We start from the raw sequence: 20261 nt of genomic DNA, 5'->3' as shown, positions 1-20261 counted from the left end.
TTCCTGATTTAAAAAAAAGGCACTTGTTAGTAATCTTTATGCTTCACAGAAGAGACAAGGAGAGGGGGAAATACAGGAAATGTGTCAGACACAGGAAATCAATCAATTCATTAGGATTTCCAGGGCTTTATCGCAGACTTTAACATTTAGTTGGCCTCAAGATGACTCAGAGATACTGACCTTTTTGCCTCCTGATAGCTTTTTCTGTTCTTTGGAGGGTCCAGAAATCTATGACAGCACAGCTACACTGTCAGTTAAGTGACACAACATTGACTGTATACCCAGTTGTGCTGTTCACAAGCTATGGATGGCTAAGAAGTAAAAAACTGCAAAGACTTCTAAATAATTTAGTAATTCAAGGAAAAATAATTAAAAAAATAATAATTTGTAAGTTCAGAGTCCAACTTCAGAGTCACTGAGACCACATAGGTATTGTTCAGCTGAAAAAACTGAGTTGCAAGGCTTTGTGATGGCTTGTGAGTAAAAACCATGGACTACATTATCACTCAGTCTAATCTTACAGTAAGACTGAAAATGAGGAAATTGACTGAATTAACTGAACACTGGCCATTAAAAAAACAAACACAAAAATTAAAAGCCTCTGCAGGGATGTCTAAGAGCTTTTTGATTACTCAGTCACAGAAAATTAGTAAACAATATAGATCAGTTTTGTACTAATAGAGGGCTGACTATAATTTAGATCTTTTGTATAAAAAAATAAAAATAAAATCTGTTTCTTTTAGAACCCCCAGTTGAATTTACTAAACCACTTGAAGACCAAACTGTTGAAGAGGAGGCCACTGCAATACTGGAATGTGAAGTTTCCAGGGAAAAAGCAAAAGTTAAATGGTTCAAGAATGGAGAAGAAATTCACAAATCAAAGAAGTATGATATAATTTCTGATGGCAGGGTCAGAAAACTCATTATCCATGGCTGCACATTGGATGATGCAAAAACGTACACCTGTGATGCAAAGGATTTTAAGACATCTTGTTTTCTCAATGTAGAGCGTGAGTCATTTACAGTTTTCTATAAAATGTCTAAGTGCTATAAATGCTATGTACTAGTTCCTGTGACTGGCAATAATATCAGCATCAGCAATTTATTCTGCTTCACTGGAGACATCTCTCCACTAAAAATTTTCTTTTCTGTTCTAGCTATTCGTATTGAGTTCCTGAAACCCCTAACTGACCTTGAAGTTAAAGAAAAAGAATCTGCTCGGTTTGAATGTGAAATTTCCCGTCCAGGTGTCAAGGTAAATAGTAATATTTTTTTTAATCCTTCATCTAGAGAATATTTTAATTGACAACTTTATTCTGTTTTTCTAACAGAACACATAACCATGAATATATTAGTAACCATGTTGATTTGTTCTAAAACAGGTGAAGTGGTTTAAGGATGGCATTGAAATTAGAAAAGGCAAGAAGTTTGACATAATTTCCAAAGGTGCAGAACACATTCTTGTTGTCAGTAAATGTGTCTTCGATGATGAAGCTGAATATGCTTGTGAAGCAAAAACAGCTAGGACTTCAGGCCTACTTACAGTGATAGGTAAAGCCAATGTTTTAGAATCTAATCTATGAACAAGAAAAAAATGTGTTTTGATAAAAAACTTTAATCATCTTCCTAAATTCTTTGCAGAGGAAGAGGCTGTTTTCACAAAAAATCTTCCTGATCTCGAAGTAAATGAAAATGACACTATAAAATTGATCTGTGAAGTTTCAAAGCCTAATGCTGAAGTTACCTGGTTTAAAGGAGATGAAGAGGTGCCTGATGGTGGTAGATTTGAACACATTTCTGATGGGCGAAAGAGAATTCTTCTCATACGTAATGCTCATCCTGAAGATGCTGGCAAATATACTTGCAAACTCCCAAGCTCTAGTACAACAGGAAAACTTACTGTACATGGTAAGAGAGCTACTTTGGTGGTCTTGTTTTCATGGAGGGTAAAAAAAAAAGGGAAAAAAACTGCAACAAACAAAAAACAAATCAGTAAGAATACACAATTTGGTTTAGTCTCTTCTTAAGCAAAATATGAACAAAACAATATATATACCTTCAAAAATGCTTTCTTTCAGAACTTGCAGCAGAATTTCTTACCAGACCACAAAATCTTGAGGTGCTTGAAGGAGACAAAGCTGAATTTGTCTGTTCAGTATCCAAAGAGGCCATTACAGTACAGTGGCTTTGGGGTGACACACTGCTGGAGTCTGGTGATAAGTACGACATCATTTCAGATGGCAAAAAGAGAACACTTGTGGTTAAAGACTCTGTTCTAGGAGATGCAGGAAACTATACTGTCATGGTTGGTGAAGCTAAAGCTACAGCACGCTTAACAGTCATTGGTAAGCTTTATTTTGTCAATACAGGTTCATATTTTGTTGCATTCCTTATACTACATGATGTCCAATTTTTTCCATATTCTCAATTTCAGAAAAACTCAGGATTATAACTCCCCTTAAGGACCAACAAGTTAGTGAGGGTCAAGAAATTATCTTCAACTGTGAAGTCAATAAAGGAGGTGCCAAGGAGAAGTGGTACAAAAATGATGAGGCAATATTTGATAGTACAAAATACATTATTGTCCAGAAGGATTTAGTTTACACTCTCAGAATCAGAGATGCACAGTTGAAAGATCAAGCTAACTATACCATCTCATTGTCAAACCAGAGAGGAGAACATGTCAAGAGCTCTGCTGCCTTATCAGTATTAGGTAAATACCTTGCACCATATTAGAATTATTTCATCACCTTACCTTCAGTTTTCACATTAGGATCATGAGGATGTAAATTAATCCATTTGGCTTTTTTATCTTAACAGAAGAGGATCTCAGAATTGTTGAGCCCCTTGAAGACATTGAGACCATGGAAAAGAAAACTGTCACATTCTGGTGCAAAGTCAATCGCCTCAATGCAACCCTCAAATGGACAAAGAATGGTGAAGAGATCACATTTGACAGGCGCATTTTGTACAAAATTGATAAATACAAACACTCACTCATCATTAAAGACTGTGGGTTTATAGATGAAGGTGAATACACTGTTACTGCTGGACAAGACAAATCTGTTGCCGAACTTCTCATCACAGAAGCACCAGCAGACTTCACTGAACATCTCCGGGACCAGACTGTTACTGAATTTGATGATGCTGTCTTCACATGCCAGCTTTCCAAAGAGAAAGCCAGTGTAAAATGGTACAGAAATGGAAGAGAAATCAGAGAAGGCAAAAAGTATGTACATTGTATTATGCTTGTCCGTATGTTAAACGCACTTCCTTTATCTTGCACCTATGTCTGGAAACTAAAATACTGCTGACTTTTCTCCCCCATAAAGATACCAGTTTGAAAAGGATGGAAATCTGCACAGATTAATCATAAAAGACTGTAGACTAGATGACGAATGTGAATATTCATGTGGAGTGGATGACAGAAAATCTAGAGCAAGACTTTTTGTTGAAGGTATGAGTAAAATTAAAAAGCATTTATCTCTTCATTATTTAGTAGTAGAAGAAACAATATACAAATAACACCTAATGAATTTACATTTATTTCAGAAATCCCTGTTGAGATCATCCGACCACCACAAGATATTTATGAAGCTCCTGGTGCAGATGTTATCTTCATGGCTGAATTGAACAAAGACGGTGTGGAGGTCAAGTGGTTGAGAAACAACATGATTATTGTCCAGGGTGACAAACATCAGATGATGAGTGAAGGAAAGGTCCACAGGCTGCAGGTGTGCGACATAAAGCCCCGTGACCAAGGGGAATATAGATTTATTGCCAAAGATAAGGAAGCCAGAGCTAAGCTTGAATTAGCTGGTAAGTTGCTTGCTTTGTTTTTCTTTTATAAAATCATAGATTACTCAATTAACTATGTAACTAAATTTATTTTTGTTCTTTCAAAGAGTGAAATTAATATGAGTGCACAATCAAGCAGAGACAAGAGCCAGTCTGCTAAACTATCTGAATTATAATTCAGGCAACAAGCATTTTTTAAGATACCACGCTGATCCAATTGTTGAGGAGAATATAGGTCACTTTTCAGTGTCTATACAAAAGAGAAAGAATGGAGCTTAAATGAGACAACATTTTCATTAGGTCACTGCAGATCTAAAACTTTAAAATTATTTAGCCTACTCATTTGAGTCATATAAGACACATAATTCTTAATTTGTCTATTTCACAGAATTAAACCAATAAAATACATTAAACTAATGCTCAAAAAGCAATTCCCTAATTTTATAGGAGAACACAGTACCTATCAACTAGCCTGAGTTTCTTTCTCTGGAGCAATCAAATGGGTATATAAAAGATTTGCTTAGAATTCCCCAAATGATTGTACTCTTCTATGCTAGCTTCTTTGCTGACTATACAAATATGTAATTTATATATTTTTTTTATATGTAAGTATTTATTTGTCACATTGATCTTCCTCAGCTGCACCTAGAATCAAGACTGGTGATCAAAACCTTGTGGTTGATGTTGGGAAGCCTTTAACTATGACTGTTCCATATGATGCCTACCCAAGAGCAGAAGCTGAATGGTTGAAAGAGGAGGAAAGTCTGCCCACAACAACTGTTGATACAACAACTGACTGCACTACCTTCAAAATTTATGAAGCAAAGACATCAGATAAGGGAAGGTACAAGGTTATACTTCGAAACAAACATGGTCAGGCAGAAGCATTTATCAATGTAAAGGTCATTGGTAAGTACTCCCATTATTAAAACCTTGCTTCCATTTGTTTACACCAGAGTTAAAAAAAACAACACAACAACAAAAAACTAAAAAAAATGCAATGCCCTAAAATATTGTCATATCTTTGTTAGATGTTCCAGGTCCAGTCAGAAACTTGGAAGTCACAGAAACTTATGATGGTGAAGTTGGCCTTGCCTGGCAAGAACCAGAAAGTGATGGTGGAAGTAAAATAATAGGCTATGTCATTGAAAGACGTGATATCAGGCGTAAGACCTGGATTACGGTCACTGATCGTGCTGAAAATTGTGAATACATTGTGACAGGACTTCAAAAAGGAGGAGTTGAGTACCTCTTCCGCGTTAGTGCACGGAACAGAGTGGGCACTGGTGAGCCAGTGGAAACAGACACACCTGTGGAAGCTAAGAGTAAATTTGGTGAGCAGAACTCTGTTTGATGACAGTGTAAGAAAAGCAGTACAAACTCTAACACTAGGTAAAACCATGTATCTTGTTTTTACTTTTCTCCCTAAAATAAAATGCAGATGTTCCTGGTCCTCCTCAAAATGTAGAAGTTACTGATGTGAACAGGTTTGGAGCTACACTTACCTGGGAACCACCTGAGTATGATGGAGGATCTCCAGTTACTGGCTACGTTATTGAACTGCGTAACAGAGCTTCCATCAAATGGGAGCCAACTATGACCACTGGAGCTGATGAACTGTCAGCTGTCCTGACTGATGTTGTGGAAAATGAAGAATATTTCTTCAGAGTAAGAGCTCAAAACATGGTTGGAGTTGGCAAACCAAGTCCTGCTACACGTGCCGTGAGAATTATGGACGCAATCGGTAAGTTTGCAAATACTAACGGGGCAGGGACATTTAGGCTGTTTACATACTATGTGTGCAGGAAAGTTCAATCAAGAAATGTGTGCTGCAGATACCATGTACAGTTAGATTTTTCCTACTTTTGTCCCTCAAACATATCAAATGTATCTTTTTACCATTTTTGCTCTAAAATTAGGATGCAATCTCAAAAAAACTCGTTCAGAAAAAGCTAAGCAAAGGCTTTTAAGACTATTTTAAGGTATAGAGAGCTGATATGCAGAACCATGCTACTTCACCAGTTATAAAAATTTATTTCTTTCAAACTATTTTCAGAGAGACCAAGCCCTCCCATTAACCTTGATCATTCAGATCAAACAAAGTCATCAGTGCAGCTCACATGGGAACCTCCTCTCAAAGATGGAGGAAGTCCTGTCTTAGGCTATATTGTTGAAAGGCAAGAAGAAGGAACAGACAAGTGGGTACGCTGTAACACAAAACTAGTACCTGATCTGACTTTTAAGGTAAGATGTTCTGTTCATCAACAAAGTACTCAAAATGTGTATGTCATCTTTAAATATGCATTAGTAAATGATTGTGTTTTTTAGGTAACTGGATTGAAACCAGGATCCAGTTATTACTACAGAGTCTCAGCAGAAAATGCAGCTGGTGTGTCTGACCCAGCGGAAGCTATTGGGCCATTAACTGCAGATGATACTTTTGGTAAGCCACATGATACTTATTAAAATTTATCACATAAGACACACAATATATTTTTCACCAGATAACTGTGATGCCAACTAGTATAAAGAACCTTAGATATTAGAGATTCCGAGCCATTTCTTCTCTATTACAAATTCTGCAGACAGTATAGCTGTACTATATTGAAGAGCCTGAAGAGCAAAGCTTGAACTTTTGTCACCTGACTTTCCTTTATGGAAGGTGGGAGATAGCAGAAGGAGTGAAAGGCAGTCAAGATTAAAAAAAAAAATATTTTAAAAAAATTAAAAAATAGAAACAGTAAGAAGTTTTTATAGTTTTATAGTAAAGGGTAAATTAGATCTCCTGCTTCTCCTTGATGATGCTAAGCTGCCTTATCATCTGACATATTTTTAAAAAACATTCAGCCAGGAGAGGCAGGGAATGAGTGACAAGCCACAGCTAGGGCTAGATAGCTCCAACCTGCAGGCCGAGATACAGTCGGAATCAGCCTCCCAACACAGCTATCACTAGCCATATTCAGAACATCTGAAAATATTTCACCTAATCAGTTTTCCACTTTTTCCAGTTGGACCTACAATGGACCTAAGTGCATTTAAAGATGGGCTGGAAGTTATTGTTCCAGAGCCAATCAAGATCCGTGTTCCTATCACTGGCTACCCCGTGCCAACTGCCACATGGTCTTTTGGTGACCAAGTGTTAGAAGCGGGTGATCGTGTAACAGTGAAGACCACTGCCTCCTTTGCAGAACTTGTAATTACTCCAAGTGAACGTCCAGACAAGGGAATTTATTCCTTAACATTAGAAAACCCTGTGTCATCTGTTTCTGGAGAAATTAATGTTAATGTCATTGGTAAGCAGACATGTATATATTCTAGCATTCAAACATTCCATATTTGTCTTACTAAAATCTAATTTGCTTAATAATGTGAAATCTTAAAACTTTCAGTAAATCAAGTATATTAAAATATAACTAAAACCTAGAAATCCTTCCTCAAAAAAAATTATTTCCTGCTTTTCAATATCCAACTTAAGAAATATGACAAAAGAATTAGGGGGAAGGAATTATGGCTAAGAAGAGTAAGTCTTCTGGCAGATACATGACACAGAGATCATCTGTCAAACTCCACTTGCAAAATAATTACTACAATTTGTGTGATTTCCAGCTCGTCCAAGTGCACCAAAAGAACTTAAAGTTTTAGACGTGATCAAGAACACAGTGCAGTTATCATGGGAACCTCCTGAAGATGATGGTGGAAGCCCAGTAACTGGCTATATAATTGAAAAACGTGAAGTAAGCCGGAAAACATGGAGCAAAGTAAGTTCATTCTTTCTCATTTGAATTTCTGCTTGCTTTATTGTTTCCACATGTGCTACTGAATCTTGTGTCTTATTTTGGTAATTGCTCTTTGGAAATAAATTTTAGAAACATATTAAAAAAATTTGTAAACCTATTCCTTCTCTTTAGGTTATGGATCATGTTGTTGACCAAGAGTTCACTGTACCTGACCTCATCCAAGGAAAAGAATATTTATTTAAAGTTTCTGCATGCAATAAATGTGGCCCAGGAGAACCTGCATATATTGATGAACCTGTAGATGTGTCAACACCAGCAAGTGAGTTAACTGTTTAACATTGTTGTTGGTTTTCTGTTTCAGAAATCTTGCTGATTTTCTTCAAAATAAGATTTAAGGAAAAAATACCTTCCTTAGGCTGGTTTCTAAGACTTCAATGTGTTTTTAATTTTTAATAGCTGTCCCTGATCCACCAGAGAATGTTAAATGGAGGAATCCAACATCAAAAGGTATCTTCCTAACATGGGAGCCTCCCAAGTATGATGGTGGTGCCCGCATTAAGGGTTATCTGGTAGAAAAATCCCAGCGTGGCACAGACAAGTGGGAGACATGCGGAGAGCCTGTTGTTGAAACTAAGTAAGTAAATTAACTTCAGAAGGTATATCCTTTCAACTAAGCCATCCTCACTGCTTTAAATATCTGGATTATTTTGTTTTTAATCACACAGAATGGAAGTAACAAAACTCAGGGAAGGAGAGTGGTATGCATATCGGGTTAAGGCTTTGAATAGAATGGGAGCTAGCAAGCCAAGTAAGCCGACAGATGATATTCAAGCCATTGATGCAAAAGGTAGTTACTTTAATCACTGAATTACAATAGCTGTTTTATTTATACCAGTCTCTGAAATACTCTTTCTATAACAACATTTTTATTCTCTCCTAAATCAGAGGCTCCAGAAATTTTCTTAGATGTGAAACTTCTTGCTGGACTCACTGTGAAAGCTGGAACTAAAATTGAGCTGCCAGCTAAAGTAACTGGAAAGCCTGAGCCCCAGATTACTTGGACTAAGGCTGACAAAATTTTGAGACCTGATGACAGAATTACCATTGAAACCAAACCTAATCATTCTACAGTCACTATTACAAACAGCAAGAGGAGTGACAGTGGAACCTATATTATAGAAGCTGTAAATTCCAGTGGACGTGCTACTGCTGTTGTTGAAGTTAATGTTCTTGGTATGCATGTATTTTATGTTGTTTATAAAAATCATTAGTAATATGCTGAGATATGCAAGCAGAAGATTAATATTTGCGTCTCGTCCTCTACAGATAAACCTGGTCCACCAGCTGCATTTGATGTATCAGAAATCACAAATGAATCCTGCCTTCTGACATGGAATCCTCCACGAGATGATGGGGGTTCTAAAATTACCAACTATGTCCTGGAGAAAAGAGCTACAGACAGTGAAATATGGCACAAGTTGTCATCAACTATTAAGGATACACAATTCAGAGCTACCAATTTAACTCCTCATAAAGAATATGTGTTCCGAGTCAGTGCTGAGAACATGTATGGTATTGGGGAGCCAGCACAGTGTAACCCCATCATTGCAAAATATTCATTTGGTTAGTTAATTAAATTACTGTTAAATTTTTGTATTTTAACAGAGGAAAAAAACCCAACATATATGATGGATTTGTTTTTTTCAAATTTATTAATTCATACAGATCCACCAGGCCCTCCAACAGGTCTCAAGCCTACAGAGGTCACTAAAGATTCAGTCACCTTAACATGGAACGAACCAGATGAAGATGGTGGCAGTCCTATAACTGGCTACTGGGTTGAAAGATACGATCCTGAGCAAGACAAATGGATAAAATGCAATAAAATGCCAGTGAAAGATACAACATTCAAGTAAGACTATAGTCTGTTTAGTCATAAATAGGTCACAGAGACATAAAAGTGTAAGGAGAGCCTTTTAAACAAGTTTTAGATTGTTCTTATTCTTTTTTTTGTTGCTTTCATAAGTTTAGATCCAACCAACATCTGGTAGCATGCTTTTCTTGAGAACTATTTTTAAAAAGAATATCTTTAGAGAAGAGTGAATAATCTCTCTCGCTCTCGGTTTTCTTTTTTTTTTTTTTTTTTTTTTTTAATGTTATGGTTCTTAATTTCTATGCTGATTATTCATAAGCCATTCTAAAATAGCAGATGTACCATTTTCCAAAACAGTTTTACCAAAACCCTGGTTTTTTTTTTCTCCAGATACTCGTATTAACTAAAAACCATGGAACATGTTAAAATGCAAGCTAGCTCTCAAAACATTGATTTCTGAGTCATGGTGCACCATTTTACTATTCATGATATACATATTTTGAAGTTCACCCCTTCATAAAATATCATTAGCAGTATTTTGGGTATTTTCGAATTTTGCAAGTAAACTTTAGTATGAAGAGTAAAGAGAATAATGTTTTAGGCATCAGTTAATGTGTAGAATTGGTTTAATTAAACTTAATTTTTATTTCCAGAGTTAAAGGTCTTACAAATAAGAAGAAATACAAGTTCCGTGTCTTGGCAGAGAATCTTGCAGGACCTGGGAAACCAAGCAAGGAAACAGAGCCAATCTTAGTGAAGGACCCAATTGGTATAATAAATACATTTTTAATGGGTTAATTTAACAACAGTAACAACAAATCTTTGTTTTCAATCATGTAATTAATATTGGACTCCTGTCTAGATCCACCATGGCCTCCTGGAAAGCCGACTGTGAAAGATGTTGGCAAGACATCATTATTGCTGAACTGGACAAAGCCAGAACATGATGGAGGGGCAAAGATTGAATCTTACGTCATTGAACTATTAAAGACCGGAACAGATGAGTGGGTGAGAGTGGCTGAAGGAGTTCCCACAACTGAACACTTCATCAAAGGGCTTATGGAGACACAAGAATACTCATTCCGTGTAAGAGCAGTGAACAAGGCTGGTGAGAGTGAGCCCAGTGAACCCAGTGACCCTGTGCTGTGCAAGGAGAGGCTTTGTGAGTATTGTTTCAGAATGTGCTGGTGCAGCAAATATTCTGCATCTATCTTTAAAATGCCCCATGTCTTCCTGTCTCTGTAGGGACTAAGTGAACTCTTGGAAGGCTCATGAAATATTAGAAGCTACCCCACTTCAGCTGAGAAAATAGGAATTTCTAATAGTTTTAGTGTATTCCCTGTCTTCCAAGATCTTTGGTGGGAAATACACTAACTTATTTTACCCTCTTTTCTTATTTTACAGATCCTCCTTCACCACCTCGGTGGCTTGAGGTTATTAATATTACTAAAAACACAGCAGATCTTAAATGGACAGTACCAGAAAAAGATGGAGGTTCCCCAATTACCAACTACATTGTTGAAAAGAGAGACGTAAGGCGAAAAGGCTGGCAGACAGTTGATACAACAGTGAAAGATACCAAGTATACAGTGAGCCCTCTGACTGAAGGTTCTTTGTACGTGTTCCGTGTGGCTGCTGAAAACGCCATTGGACAGAGTGACTATTGTGAAGTGGAAGATTCAGTGCTTGCTAAAGATACTTTCAGTAAGTTTCAGTGTTGCTTACTGAGTGATCAGTAGAAAAAGCTTACATGTAATTGATTCCTGTTCTTCTAATGTGTGTATCTTTTCCCTCAGCAACCCCTGGGCCTCCGTATGCTCTTACAATAGTTGAAGTGAAGAAAGGTCATGTTGATTTGAAATGGGAACCACCAAAGAATGATGGTGGCAGACCAATTCAAAGGTAAGGTCCTTTCATTTCTGTAGTGCTTTCTGTAGATGAAGATCTTTTCATGAATGAAGACATTTCTCTCAAGATGTTTACATTTTAAATGGACATATTTTATATTAAAAAACAGGTGGATGGGTGTAAAAGAGAACCCATGTGGCCAAAGCAATTAAGGGTTTGATTTTAAACTGTAGAAATTATGCAAATATAAATCATCCAACACATATGAACAATGAATGTGTGCCAGCATTCTCAAAACAGCATCTAGTCAAATCAGATTAAATTGAACTATATATATATAAATAAATTATGCAACAATATTCTCCAGTTCCTCGAGAGCTGTAGCCACATAGGACCATCTACCATGTAATATTGTTATTTTCTTTCTGCCTTAATTTCTCATTTAAACTGAATACATTCAGCTAAGATGAAGCCTCATCTCTGTTCATTCTCTTCTTCATTACACTTATCCTTTTGTTTGGCTTCTAAAGTATCTGCCCTTTCAAATTCACCTTGAATACCAGTTAGATGTTTTCCTCTTTCTATTTTCACTCTTACTGTCCTTACCAGTCACAGTAAGTGTATCTTAAACAGACAACTACAGAGATCTGCCTGAAACAACATAAGTCATTTAATTTGCATTACTTTCCCATAGCCTATCTGCATATAGGCAGAATTTTGATATCTGAGTAATTCGCAGATAGCATCTACAAATATTCTCAGTAGACTGAATACTGAGATCCAAGCTAGTAAATATAAAAGTGTAACTTTGAGATTCTTTTACCTCTGCAGCTCTCTAAAACCTGAGAACACAGCAGTTCAGAAAGTGGCTTTCAGTATTGGGTCTGTCAGTAATGCCAGCCCTATTACGTTCAAGACCTACCAGGACTAAGTGGCTGATGCGTGTAGGAAAGTTCATTGTACCAGTCACGCATGACTCTCTCTACTTTTCCATTGGCCAAACTATTCTAATCTCTCTTTATCTATTTTACTGAACAAGAAGTTTGAAGTGTTTGTATTTCAAGTGCCTGATAGTATTTTCCTTGATTTATTCAGATATGTAATTGAAAAGAAAGAAAAACTAGCCACTCGCTGGGTAAAAGCTGGCAAGACAGCTGGTCCAGATTGCAATTTCAGAGTGACTGATGTCATTGAAGGTACAGATGTACAGTTCCAGGTTCGTGCAGAAAATGAAGCTGGCTGTGGTCATCCCAGTGAACCAACCGACCTCATTCATATTGAAGATCCAACAAGTAAGCAGTAGTATAATATACAATAAATGGAGTATGAAACAGCATATCGCATAGAACAGATATTCCAGGAGATTGCAATTTCAGAGTGACTGATGTCATTGAAGGTACAGATGTACAGTTCCAGGTTCGTGCAGAAAATGAAGCTGGCTGTGGTCATCCCAGTGAACCAACCGACCTCATTCATATTGAAGATCCAACAAGTAAGCAGTAGTATAATATACAATAAATGGAGTATGAAACAGCATATCGCATAGAACAGATATTCCAGGAGAAAAATGACACTTTTTTTTTTTTTTTTTTTCCCATTTCTGCAGGCCCCCCTTCACCTCCTCAGGATTTACATGTCACAGATGCAGGTCGAAAACACATTTGCATTGCATGGAAACCACCTGAGAAGAATGGTGGAAGTCCTATTATTGGATATAACGTTGAGATATGTGAAGCAGGAACAGAAAAATGGATGCGAATCAATTCTCGTCCAATAAAAGATCTAAAATGTAAAGTGGAGGAAGGTGTTGTTCCAGACAAGGAATATGTGCTGCGAGTGAGAGCTGTCAATGCTGTTGGAGCTAGTGAGCCATCAGATATCTCAGAAAAAGTTGTTGCCAAGGACCCAGACTGTAAGATTAATAGATTCCTTTTTTTTTTCTTTCTTTCTTTTTTTTTTTTTTAAGATCAACTTTCTAGTAATATCATACTTACTTTTACAGGTAATCCAACCATTGATCTAAAAACTCGTGACATTGTTGTTGTTAAAGGACAGAAATTAAGTATCCCTATACCCTTCAGAGCTGTTCCATCCCCAACTATAACATGGCACAAAGATGGCAAAGAGTTGAAAGCTGGTGACAGAACAACAATGAAGAGTGACTACACCTCTGCATTGCTTGAAGTAATAGACAGTGTTCATGCTGATGCTGGTGTTTATACTATCACATTGGAGAACAAGCTGGCATCAACAACTGGCTCAGTCAACGTCAAAGTCATAGGTAACTATGCTTCTTCCATTCTGAGGAGATACTTATCCTCACTTGATCCCTGCAGATGACAGAAGAAAGGACAGAAGAAAATCCATTTTCTGCCATGTGGAGGAATCACTTCAACTCAGATACACATGGAATGCAATAAAGGCATTAATGTTACAAAATCCCACAAAAAAACACTTTTCCCCAAGTTGGTCTAACTAGTCAATGGTGCTCAAAGCCCAATTATTATCACTAGTTATCACATAACTAAGCCTATAAAAATTCTGAGTATTTTTCACATTTAGAAACAAATTTTTATATATGGTTGTATAGCCAACATTTAACTTCTGCAATACCAGGAAATGCAATATAATTTATTTGTAGGAATACAGTTTCTCATCTAATTAGTTATCTAATTTTATTATTCTTACTTTAAATAGGTCCACCTGGACAGTGTAAAGATATTAAGGCAAGTGAAGTAACTAAGAATTCTTGCAAAGTATCCTGGGAACCTCCAGACTTTGATGGTGGTACTCCTATTCTGCATTATGTTCTGGAACGTAGAGAAGCTGGTCGTAGAACATATATCCCAGTCATGTCTGGTGAAAATAAGCTTTCGTGGCAAGTCAAAGATCTTATCCCAAATAGTGAATATTACTTCCGTGTTAAAGCTGTCAATAAGATTGGAGGAGGTGAATATCTTGAACTGAGAAACCCGATCATTGCAGAAGACCCAAAACGTAAGGGTTTTTACTACTAAATAATCTAAGAAATTGAATGTTAACTAAACTCTTTATGGTTTCTTTTCTCACATGATCCCTCTTTTGCTGTTCTTCCACAGAGCCTCCAGATCCTCCAGTTGACCTAGAGGTCCATAATCCAACATCAAAATCAGTCACACTTACATGGAAACCACCTCTGTTTGATGGTGGAAGCAAGATTATGGGCTATATAATAGAAAAGCTTGCTAAGGGCAAGGAGAGGTGGCAGAGATGCAATGACTACCTGGTCCCTCTGTTAACTTACACAGTGAAAGGTCTTGAAGAAGGACAGGAGTATCAGTTTCGTGTTCGTGCTGAGAATGCTGCTGGCATCAGTGAGCCTTCTCGGATTACTCCTTTTGTGAAAGCTGTGGATCCTATTGGTATGAATAGCTCATTTGATTATTTGTAGCAATTGCCGTAAACCCTCAAACATCTTGGAAGATGCTACTTTCCATTTATCATTCTGTATTATTACAGAGGCTCCAAAAGTCTTCCTTGCTGCAAACCTGCAGTCTGGTCTTGAGGTGAAGAGAGGCGATGAGATCAGACTTGAGGCACACATTTCAGGATCACCTTATCCCTCTATCACTTGGCTCAGAAATGATGAAGTTCTCACACCAGAGGAAATAAAAAAGAGACCAACAACATATACAAGGAAGAAGAAAGGTGAAGCTGAAGAAGAGAAACCTTTCCAGCTTTCACTGCCAGAACGTTTGAGTATAGACAACCATAAAGAAGGAGAGTCTGTACTGTCAGTTTCTGAGTCCCTCAGAGCTGACCATGGAACATTTACAATTAAAGTGGAAAATGATCATGGTGTTGCAAAAGCCTCATGTGAAGTCAATGTCTTAGGTATGTAATGAATGTCCTCAAGAAAACCGAGTTCAGAGCATTGGGTAAGAAATGGACAAGATGAGTACTCGTCATTTTTCTTGCTTTACTAACAGATACACCTGGACCTCCAGTCAACTTTGTATTTGAAGATGTGAGGAAAAATTCTGTCATTTGCAAGTGGGAGCCTCCCCTTGATGATGGTGGAAGTGAAATCCTAAATTATGTACTGGAAAAGAAAGACAATACAAAAGCTGAAATGGGCTGGGTCACTGTCAGTGCAACACTTAGGCATTGCAAATTCCATGTTACAAAACTGATTGAAGGAAAAGAATATCTCTTCCGTGTATTTGCTGAAAATAGAGTTGGACCAGGGCCACCATGTGTTTCAAAACCATTGACAGCAAAAGATCCTTTCTGTAAGTTTCAATTCTGAAATACCACCTTTTCAGAAAAACATTGTAAAACTACAGACTCCTCAAACATTCTGCTTCATTTATGTAAATGCTTTCCAGAAGAAACTTAGCAATTTAATTATTTATTGCAGATTTTAAACAATTGAAATGAAGGAAAATATTGAAAACATTCTAATTTCAATAGAAAATAAATAAGAATTGCAATCACTGCCATAAAACTCTACACTTAAAACACTTAACATCTGTTTGTGTTCAATAGACTAATATTCTTACCAAAAGAGAAAAGCACTGCAAGTTTGATTACTGATTGCAGTTAGGAATCAAAGTTTCTAAGAAAGAGTTTATAAGACTTAAAATTAGTAATTTCTCATGTCTTAGTTTTCTCTTAATTGTGAGTAAGCTCTGAAGAAGACAGCAATGATGATAAAATTCCTTTTTTTTTTTTCCAGCTCCACCAGATCCACCTAATAAGCCTGATGTGCAAGATATTACCACCAACAGTATGGTGGTTAAATGGAATGAACCAAAAGATAATGGCAGCCCAATCATAGGATACTGGATTGAAAAACGTGAAATCAATAGTACTCACTGGGCTCGGGTCAACAGGAACCTTGTGAATGCTCTGGAAATAAAAGCTGAAGGACTGTTGGAAGGGTTAACCTACATCTTTAGAGTATGTGCTGAAAATGCAGCCGGCCCTGGCAAATTTAGTCCGCCATCAGACCCAAAAACTGCACAGGACCCAATAAGTAAGTAGCTTAGGATAAGCTAATAGCAGACAGGTGACAGATTAGGATCCATAATCTTTAACTTTCATTTACACCTATGTATTTGTAGTGCCACCTGGTCCACCGATTCCAAGGATTGCTGATACAAGTGCCACTTCTATTGAGTTAGAATGGGAACCTCCTGCTTATAATGGTGGTGGAGATATCACTGGCTACCATGTGTACAAACAACTGGTGGGAACGAAAGAGTGGTCACGTTGCACAGAGAAACCCATCAAGGTTCGACAGTATACTGTTAGAGAAGTCAGAGAAGGTGCAGACTATAAACTCCGTGTTACTGCACTTAACGCAGCTGGTGAAGGACCACCTGGTGAAACTGAACCTGTAACAGTTGCAGAACCTAAAGGTATTGCAATTGTATTATTTTCAAGAAAGGTCCATCTGCCTAGAAGGTGATTTTGAATCTCTCCCTTAAACTAATGAACTGTTTCTCTTTTTCTGCAGAGCCTCCCACTGTTGAGCTGGATGTTTCTGTCAAAGCAGGCATTCAGATCATGGCTGGGCAAACTATTAAAATTCCTGCTACTGTGACAGGGCGTCCTACTCCCACCATCACATGGACTGTGGAGGATGGTGAATTAGACAAAGACCGAGTTGTTATTGAAAATGTTGGCACAAAATCTGAGTTAACCATTAAGAATGCATTGAGAAAAGACCATGGAAAATATGTAATTACTGCTACCAATAGTAGTGGTTCCAAATCTGCAGGAACCAGAGTGGAAGTATTTGGTAAGAAAAGTATTTTCTGAAATCAACTGAGCATTTCTTTTGATGAGATAATCTTTGGACTTTATCCTACTTGTCTTTTTTTTTCAGATGTTCCTGGGCCAGTCCTTGACCTAAAGCCAGTGGTGACAAACAGGAAGATGTGTTTGCTTAACTGGTCTGATCCTGAAGATGATGGTGGCAGTGATATCATAGGCTTCATTGTTGAACGGAAGGATGCCAAAATGCATACATGGAGACTAGCTGTAGACACAGAGAGATCTAAATGTGATATTACAGGTCTAGTTGAAGGTCAGGAGTACAAATTCCGTGTCAGTGCCAAAAACAAGTTTGGTACTGGTCCACCAGTTGAAATAGGACCTATTCTTGCAGTTGATCCATTAGGTAAGATGACTAACATAGATTATTTACTTCCGTCAGATCTCTGAAACAGTTCTGTAAAACTACTATGGTTCTTTATGTAAGAAAATACTGATGTCTGCTGAGCCACTACATGTTACCTTTTTATCCATATACATGAGAAATTTTATACTATCTGTAACCATAATCAGATACATTGCATACATAACTATGGCTTTAAAAAAGCAGAGCTACTATATTAATGTGCTTTAAAATTCTCTAATTTTTAAATGTTTCCTTCATTATTATTTATTTTTGTTAATAGGCCCTCCAACAGCACCTGAGAGGTTCATGTACACAGAGAGGACAAAGTCAACTATTACACTTGATTGGAAGCCTCCACGTAGTGATGGTGGCAGTCCTATCTTGGGATATATTGTTGAAAAGAAAAGACATGATTCAAAAGAGTATGAGAGAGTTAATGCAAGGCTATGTCCAAAAACATCTCTTCTTGTTGAAAAACTTGATGAACTTCATATGTATGAATTCCGTGTCAAAGCTGTCAATGCTATTGGAGAAAGTGAACCATCATTGCCCCTCAATGTAGTTATACAAGATGATGAAGGTATATCTGCTTTTAAAAAAATCCATACAAATATATCTAGAACTCTGCAAGGCAATTTTTTTGTTTCATCTCTGTCTTCACTCACTCATTTTTCTTATTTTCAGTACCACCAGCTGTTACATTACGTTTGGCTGTAAGAGGAGATACTATCAAAGTGAAGTCAGGAGAACCAGTTAATATTCCTGCAGATGTGACAGGTCTGCCAATGCCAAAGATTGAATGGGACAAGAATGAAGTTTTAATTGACCAAACATCCAGTGCACTTAAAATAACCAAAGAAGAAGTATCTAGAAGTGAGGCAAAAACTGAACTTATCCTGCCTGCAGCAGTGAGGGATGATAAAGGCACTTACACTGTGAGAGCTTCCAATCGTCTTGGCACTGCATTTCGTAATGTGCATGTTGAAGTATATGGTAAGGATGCAACATTTCAATAAAATGACAGCTAATGAAATATTTTTCCCTTTTTCTTAATAGAATTCTATGCTTTCTTGCTTTCATACAGACCGTCCTTCTCCACCAAGAAATCTTGCTGTTTCTGATATAAAAGCAGAATCATGCTATTTAACATGGGATGCACCTCTTGATAATGGTGGTAGTGAAATTACCCATTACATTATTGAGAAACGTGATGCTAGCAGGAAGAAATCTGAGTGGGAAGAAGTCTCCAAAAGTGCTGTTGAGAGAAGATTTGGGGTAATTAATAAAATATCTTTATTACTTCCTTTAGAGTGCATAAAACAATAGTATACATCTAATGAAAGCTACTACTTGTATAGATACCTGTATTCTGCTCCATTTAGACTCCAGAATTGCTGGATGAATGTTGCCTATTTCTAGATGTGTGTTTTGCTCATGTGACAAAACAAATTAAATTGTTCTCTTTGGCTACTTAATCTCAACTGAATTTAGAAGACATTTTCCTTTCCATTTTCCAGCATTATTCATAGCTTTACCAACTGTAAAAACATGATGACATTTTAATTTATGTTTAGTTCTGTGCACATGAAATAAGATTATCCCTAGGACATTTCATATAGCTGTGTATTACATAAACACAGGTATGTCAATAAGACATAAAGGCAGAATTTAAAGTTAAAGGAACAAATAATTTAAGTTTATTCTTAAAAGAGACAAATGTTGATTTAAATCTTATTTTTCAGGTATGGAATCTTGCAACAAATGAAAAATATCAATTCAGAGTCCGGGCTGTAAACAAATATGGAATAAGTGATGAATGCCTCTCAGAAAAAGTTGTTATTAAGGATCCCTATGGCCTTCCTGGACCTCCCGGAAAGCCAAAAGTTTTAGATCGCACCAGATCATCAATGCTGGTGACTTGGGAGCCTCCTTTGGACAACGGTGGCAGCCCAATAACTGGCTATTGGCTGGAGAAGAGAGAGGTGGGAGGTGTCTACTGGTCACGTGTTAACAGGGCTCCAGTAACAAAACCATCAGTAAAAGGTCTAGAGCATAATGTGCTTCGTTTGGCGGAAGGTGTTGAATACCAGTTTAGAGTTATGGCTGAAAATCTTGCTGGAATTGGCCCTCCCAGTGAACCATCAGATCCTGCCTTAGCAGCAGATCCCATATGTAAGTATATAAAATGTAAGACTATAAGGACTGTATCATATCAGAATCAAAATGTGCTACTATTATTTATATTGAATTTAGTGCAATTAATCCAATGCTCTGTTTTCATTAAACCAAAATAATATATTGACACAGAGCAGTTTCCTGATTTGCTGTTTTTCACCTTTATAAAAATAATTAGCTTTAATTTTTTATCTCTTTTATGATCCTTAAATCGTGATTACACCAATGCAAAAATTGCCAGATAAACTTAAGGTCAGAATTAGATTTTTGTTACTCTTTTGCTTTATTATTAGAGAGTTTAGTGTTTTAACTTAAGTATCCTTAATAATATAAGTAATAAACATAATTAGTATGCATTTTCTAGTATTACACACTCTATGTATGATAGAAGAAAATGAAAGTACTTGCATTCTTCTAGAAGCTATTCAGAAAAATATAGGCAGACACTAACTCTCAGATGATTTTTACTTGCTCTTGTTTTACAAGTTGTGCCTGGTCCACCATCTTGCCCAGAGGTCAAAGATAAAACCAAATCATCTGTAGCTCTTGCATGGAAGCCTCCACAAAAGGATGGTGGCAGTCCTATAAAAGGATATATTGTTGAAATGCAAGATGAAGGTAGTACTGAGTGGAAGAAGGTGAATGAAGGAGACAAACTCTTTCC

At 37.0% G+C, this 20261-nt stretch overlaps 1 protein-coding gene across 1 annotated transcript in view; it reads left to right on the top strand.

The window, feature by feature from the left end:
- TTN (titin) overlaps positions 1-20261 on the top strand; it is a 248597-nt gene that overhangs the window by 153850 nt on the left and 74486 nt on the right. Inside the window, exons 193-234 of the mRNA XM_009996323.1 lie at positions 744-1010; positions 1158-1255; positions 1383-1551; positions 1642-1908; positions 2079-2345; positions 2435-2713; positions 2821-3229; positions 3333-3457; positions 3553-3819; positions 4438-4707; positions 4830-5132; positions 5240-5542; positions 5855-6042; positions 6127-6241; positions 6807-7091; positions 7405-7556; positions 7707-7854; positions 7992-8169; positions 8261-8382; positions 8481-8768; positions 8862-9158; positions 9261-9447; positions 10062-10177; positions 10271-10570; positions 10813-11112; positions 11205-11310; positions 12352-12548; positions 12863-13168; positions 13259-13537; positions 13954-14253; positions 14355-14657; positions 14755-15129; positions 15225-15527; positions 15974-16273; positions 16362-16658; positions 16757-17041; positions 17129-17422; positions 17703-18002; positions 18107-18415; positions 18507-18697; positions 19165-19594; positions 20084-20255. Of these exons, the coding sequence (XP_009994625.1) occupies positions 744-1010; positions 1158-1255; positions 1383-1551; positions 1642-1908; positions 2079-2345; positions 2435-2713; positions 2821-3229; positions 3333-3457; positions 3553-3819; positions 4438-4707; positions 4830-5132; positions 5240-5542; positions 5855-6042; positions 6127-6241; positions 6807-7091; positions 7405-7556; positions 7707-7854; positions 7992-8169; positions 8261-8382; positions 8481-8768; positions 8862-9158; positions 9261-9447; positions 10062-10177; positions 10271-10570; positions 10813-11112; positions 11205-11310; positions 12352-12548; positions 12863-13168; positions 13259-13537; positions 13954-14253; positions 14355-14657; positions 14755-15129; positions 15225-15527; positions 15974-16273; positions 16362-16658; positions 16757-17041; positions 17129-17422; positions 17703-18002; positions 18107-18415; positions 18507-18697; positions 19165-19594; positions 20084-20255 (10447 nt within the window). The remainder of the gene's footprint in view (positions 1-743; positions 1011-1157; positions 1256-1382; positions 1552-1641; positions 1909-2078; positions 2346-2434; positions 2714-2820; positions 3230-3332; positions 3458-3552; positions 3820-4437; positions 4708-4829; positions 5133-5239; positions 5543-5854; positions 6043-6126; positions 6242-6806; positions 7092-7404; positions 7557-7706; positions 7855-7991; positions 8170-8260; positions 8383-8480; positions 8769-8861; positions 9159-9260; positions 9448-10061; positions 10178-10270; positions 10571-10812; positions 11113-11204; positions 11311-12351; positions 12549-12862; positions 13169-13258; positions 13538-13953; positions 14254-14354; positions 14658-14754; positions 15130-15224; positions 15528-15973; positions 16274-16361; positions 16659-16756; positions 17042-17128; positions 17423-17702; positions 18003-18106; positions 18416-18506; positions 18698-19164; positions 19595-20083; positions 20256-20261) is intronic.

The sequence above is a fragment of the Chaetura pelagica genome, unplaced genomic scaffold (genome assembly GCF_000747805.2).
Source record: "Chaetura pelagica isolate M959 unplaced genomic scaffold, ChaPel_1.0 scaffold3, whole genome shotgun sequence".
Taxonomy (NCBI): Eukaryota; Metazoa; Chordata; class Aves; order Apodiformes; family Apodidae; genus Chaetura; species Chaetura pelagica.
The sequence above is the reverse complement of the archived record's forward strand: the minus strand, read 5'-3'. Positions and strand labels throughout refer to the sequence as shown.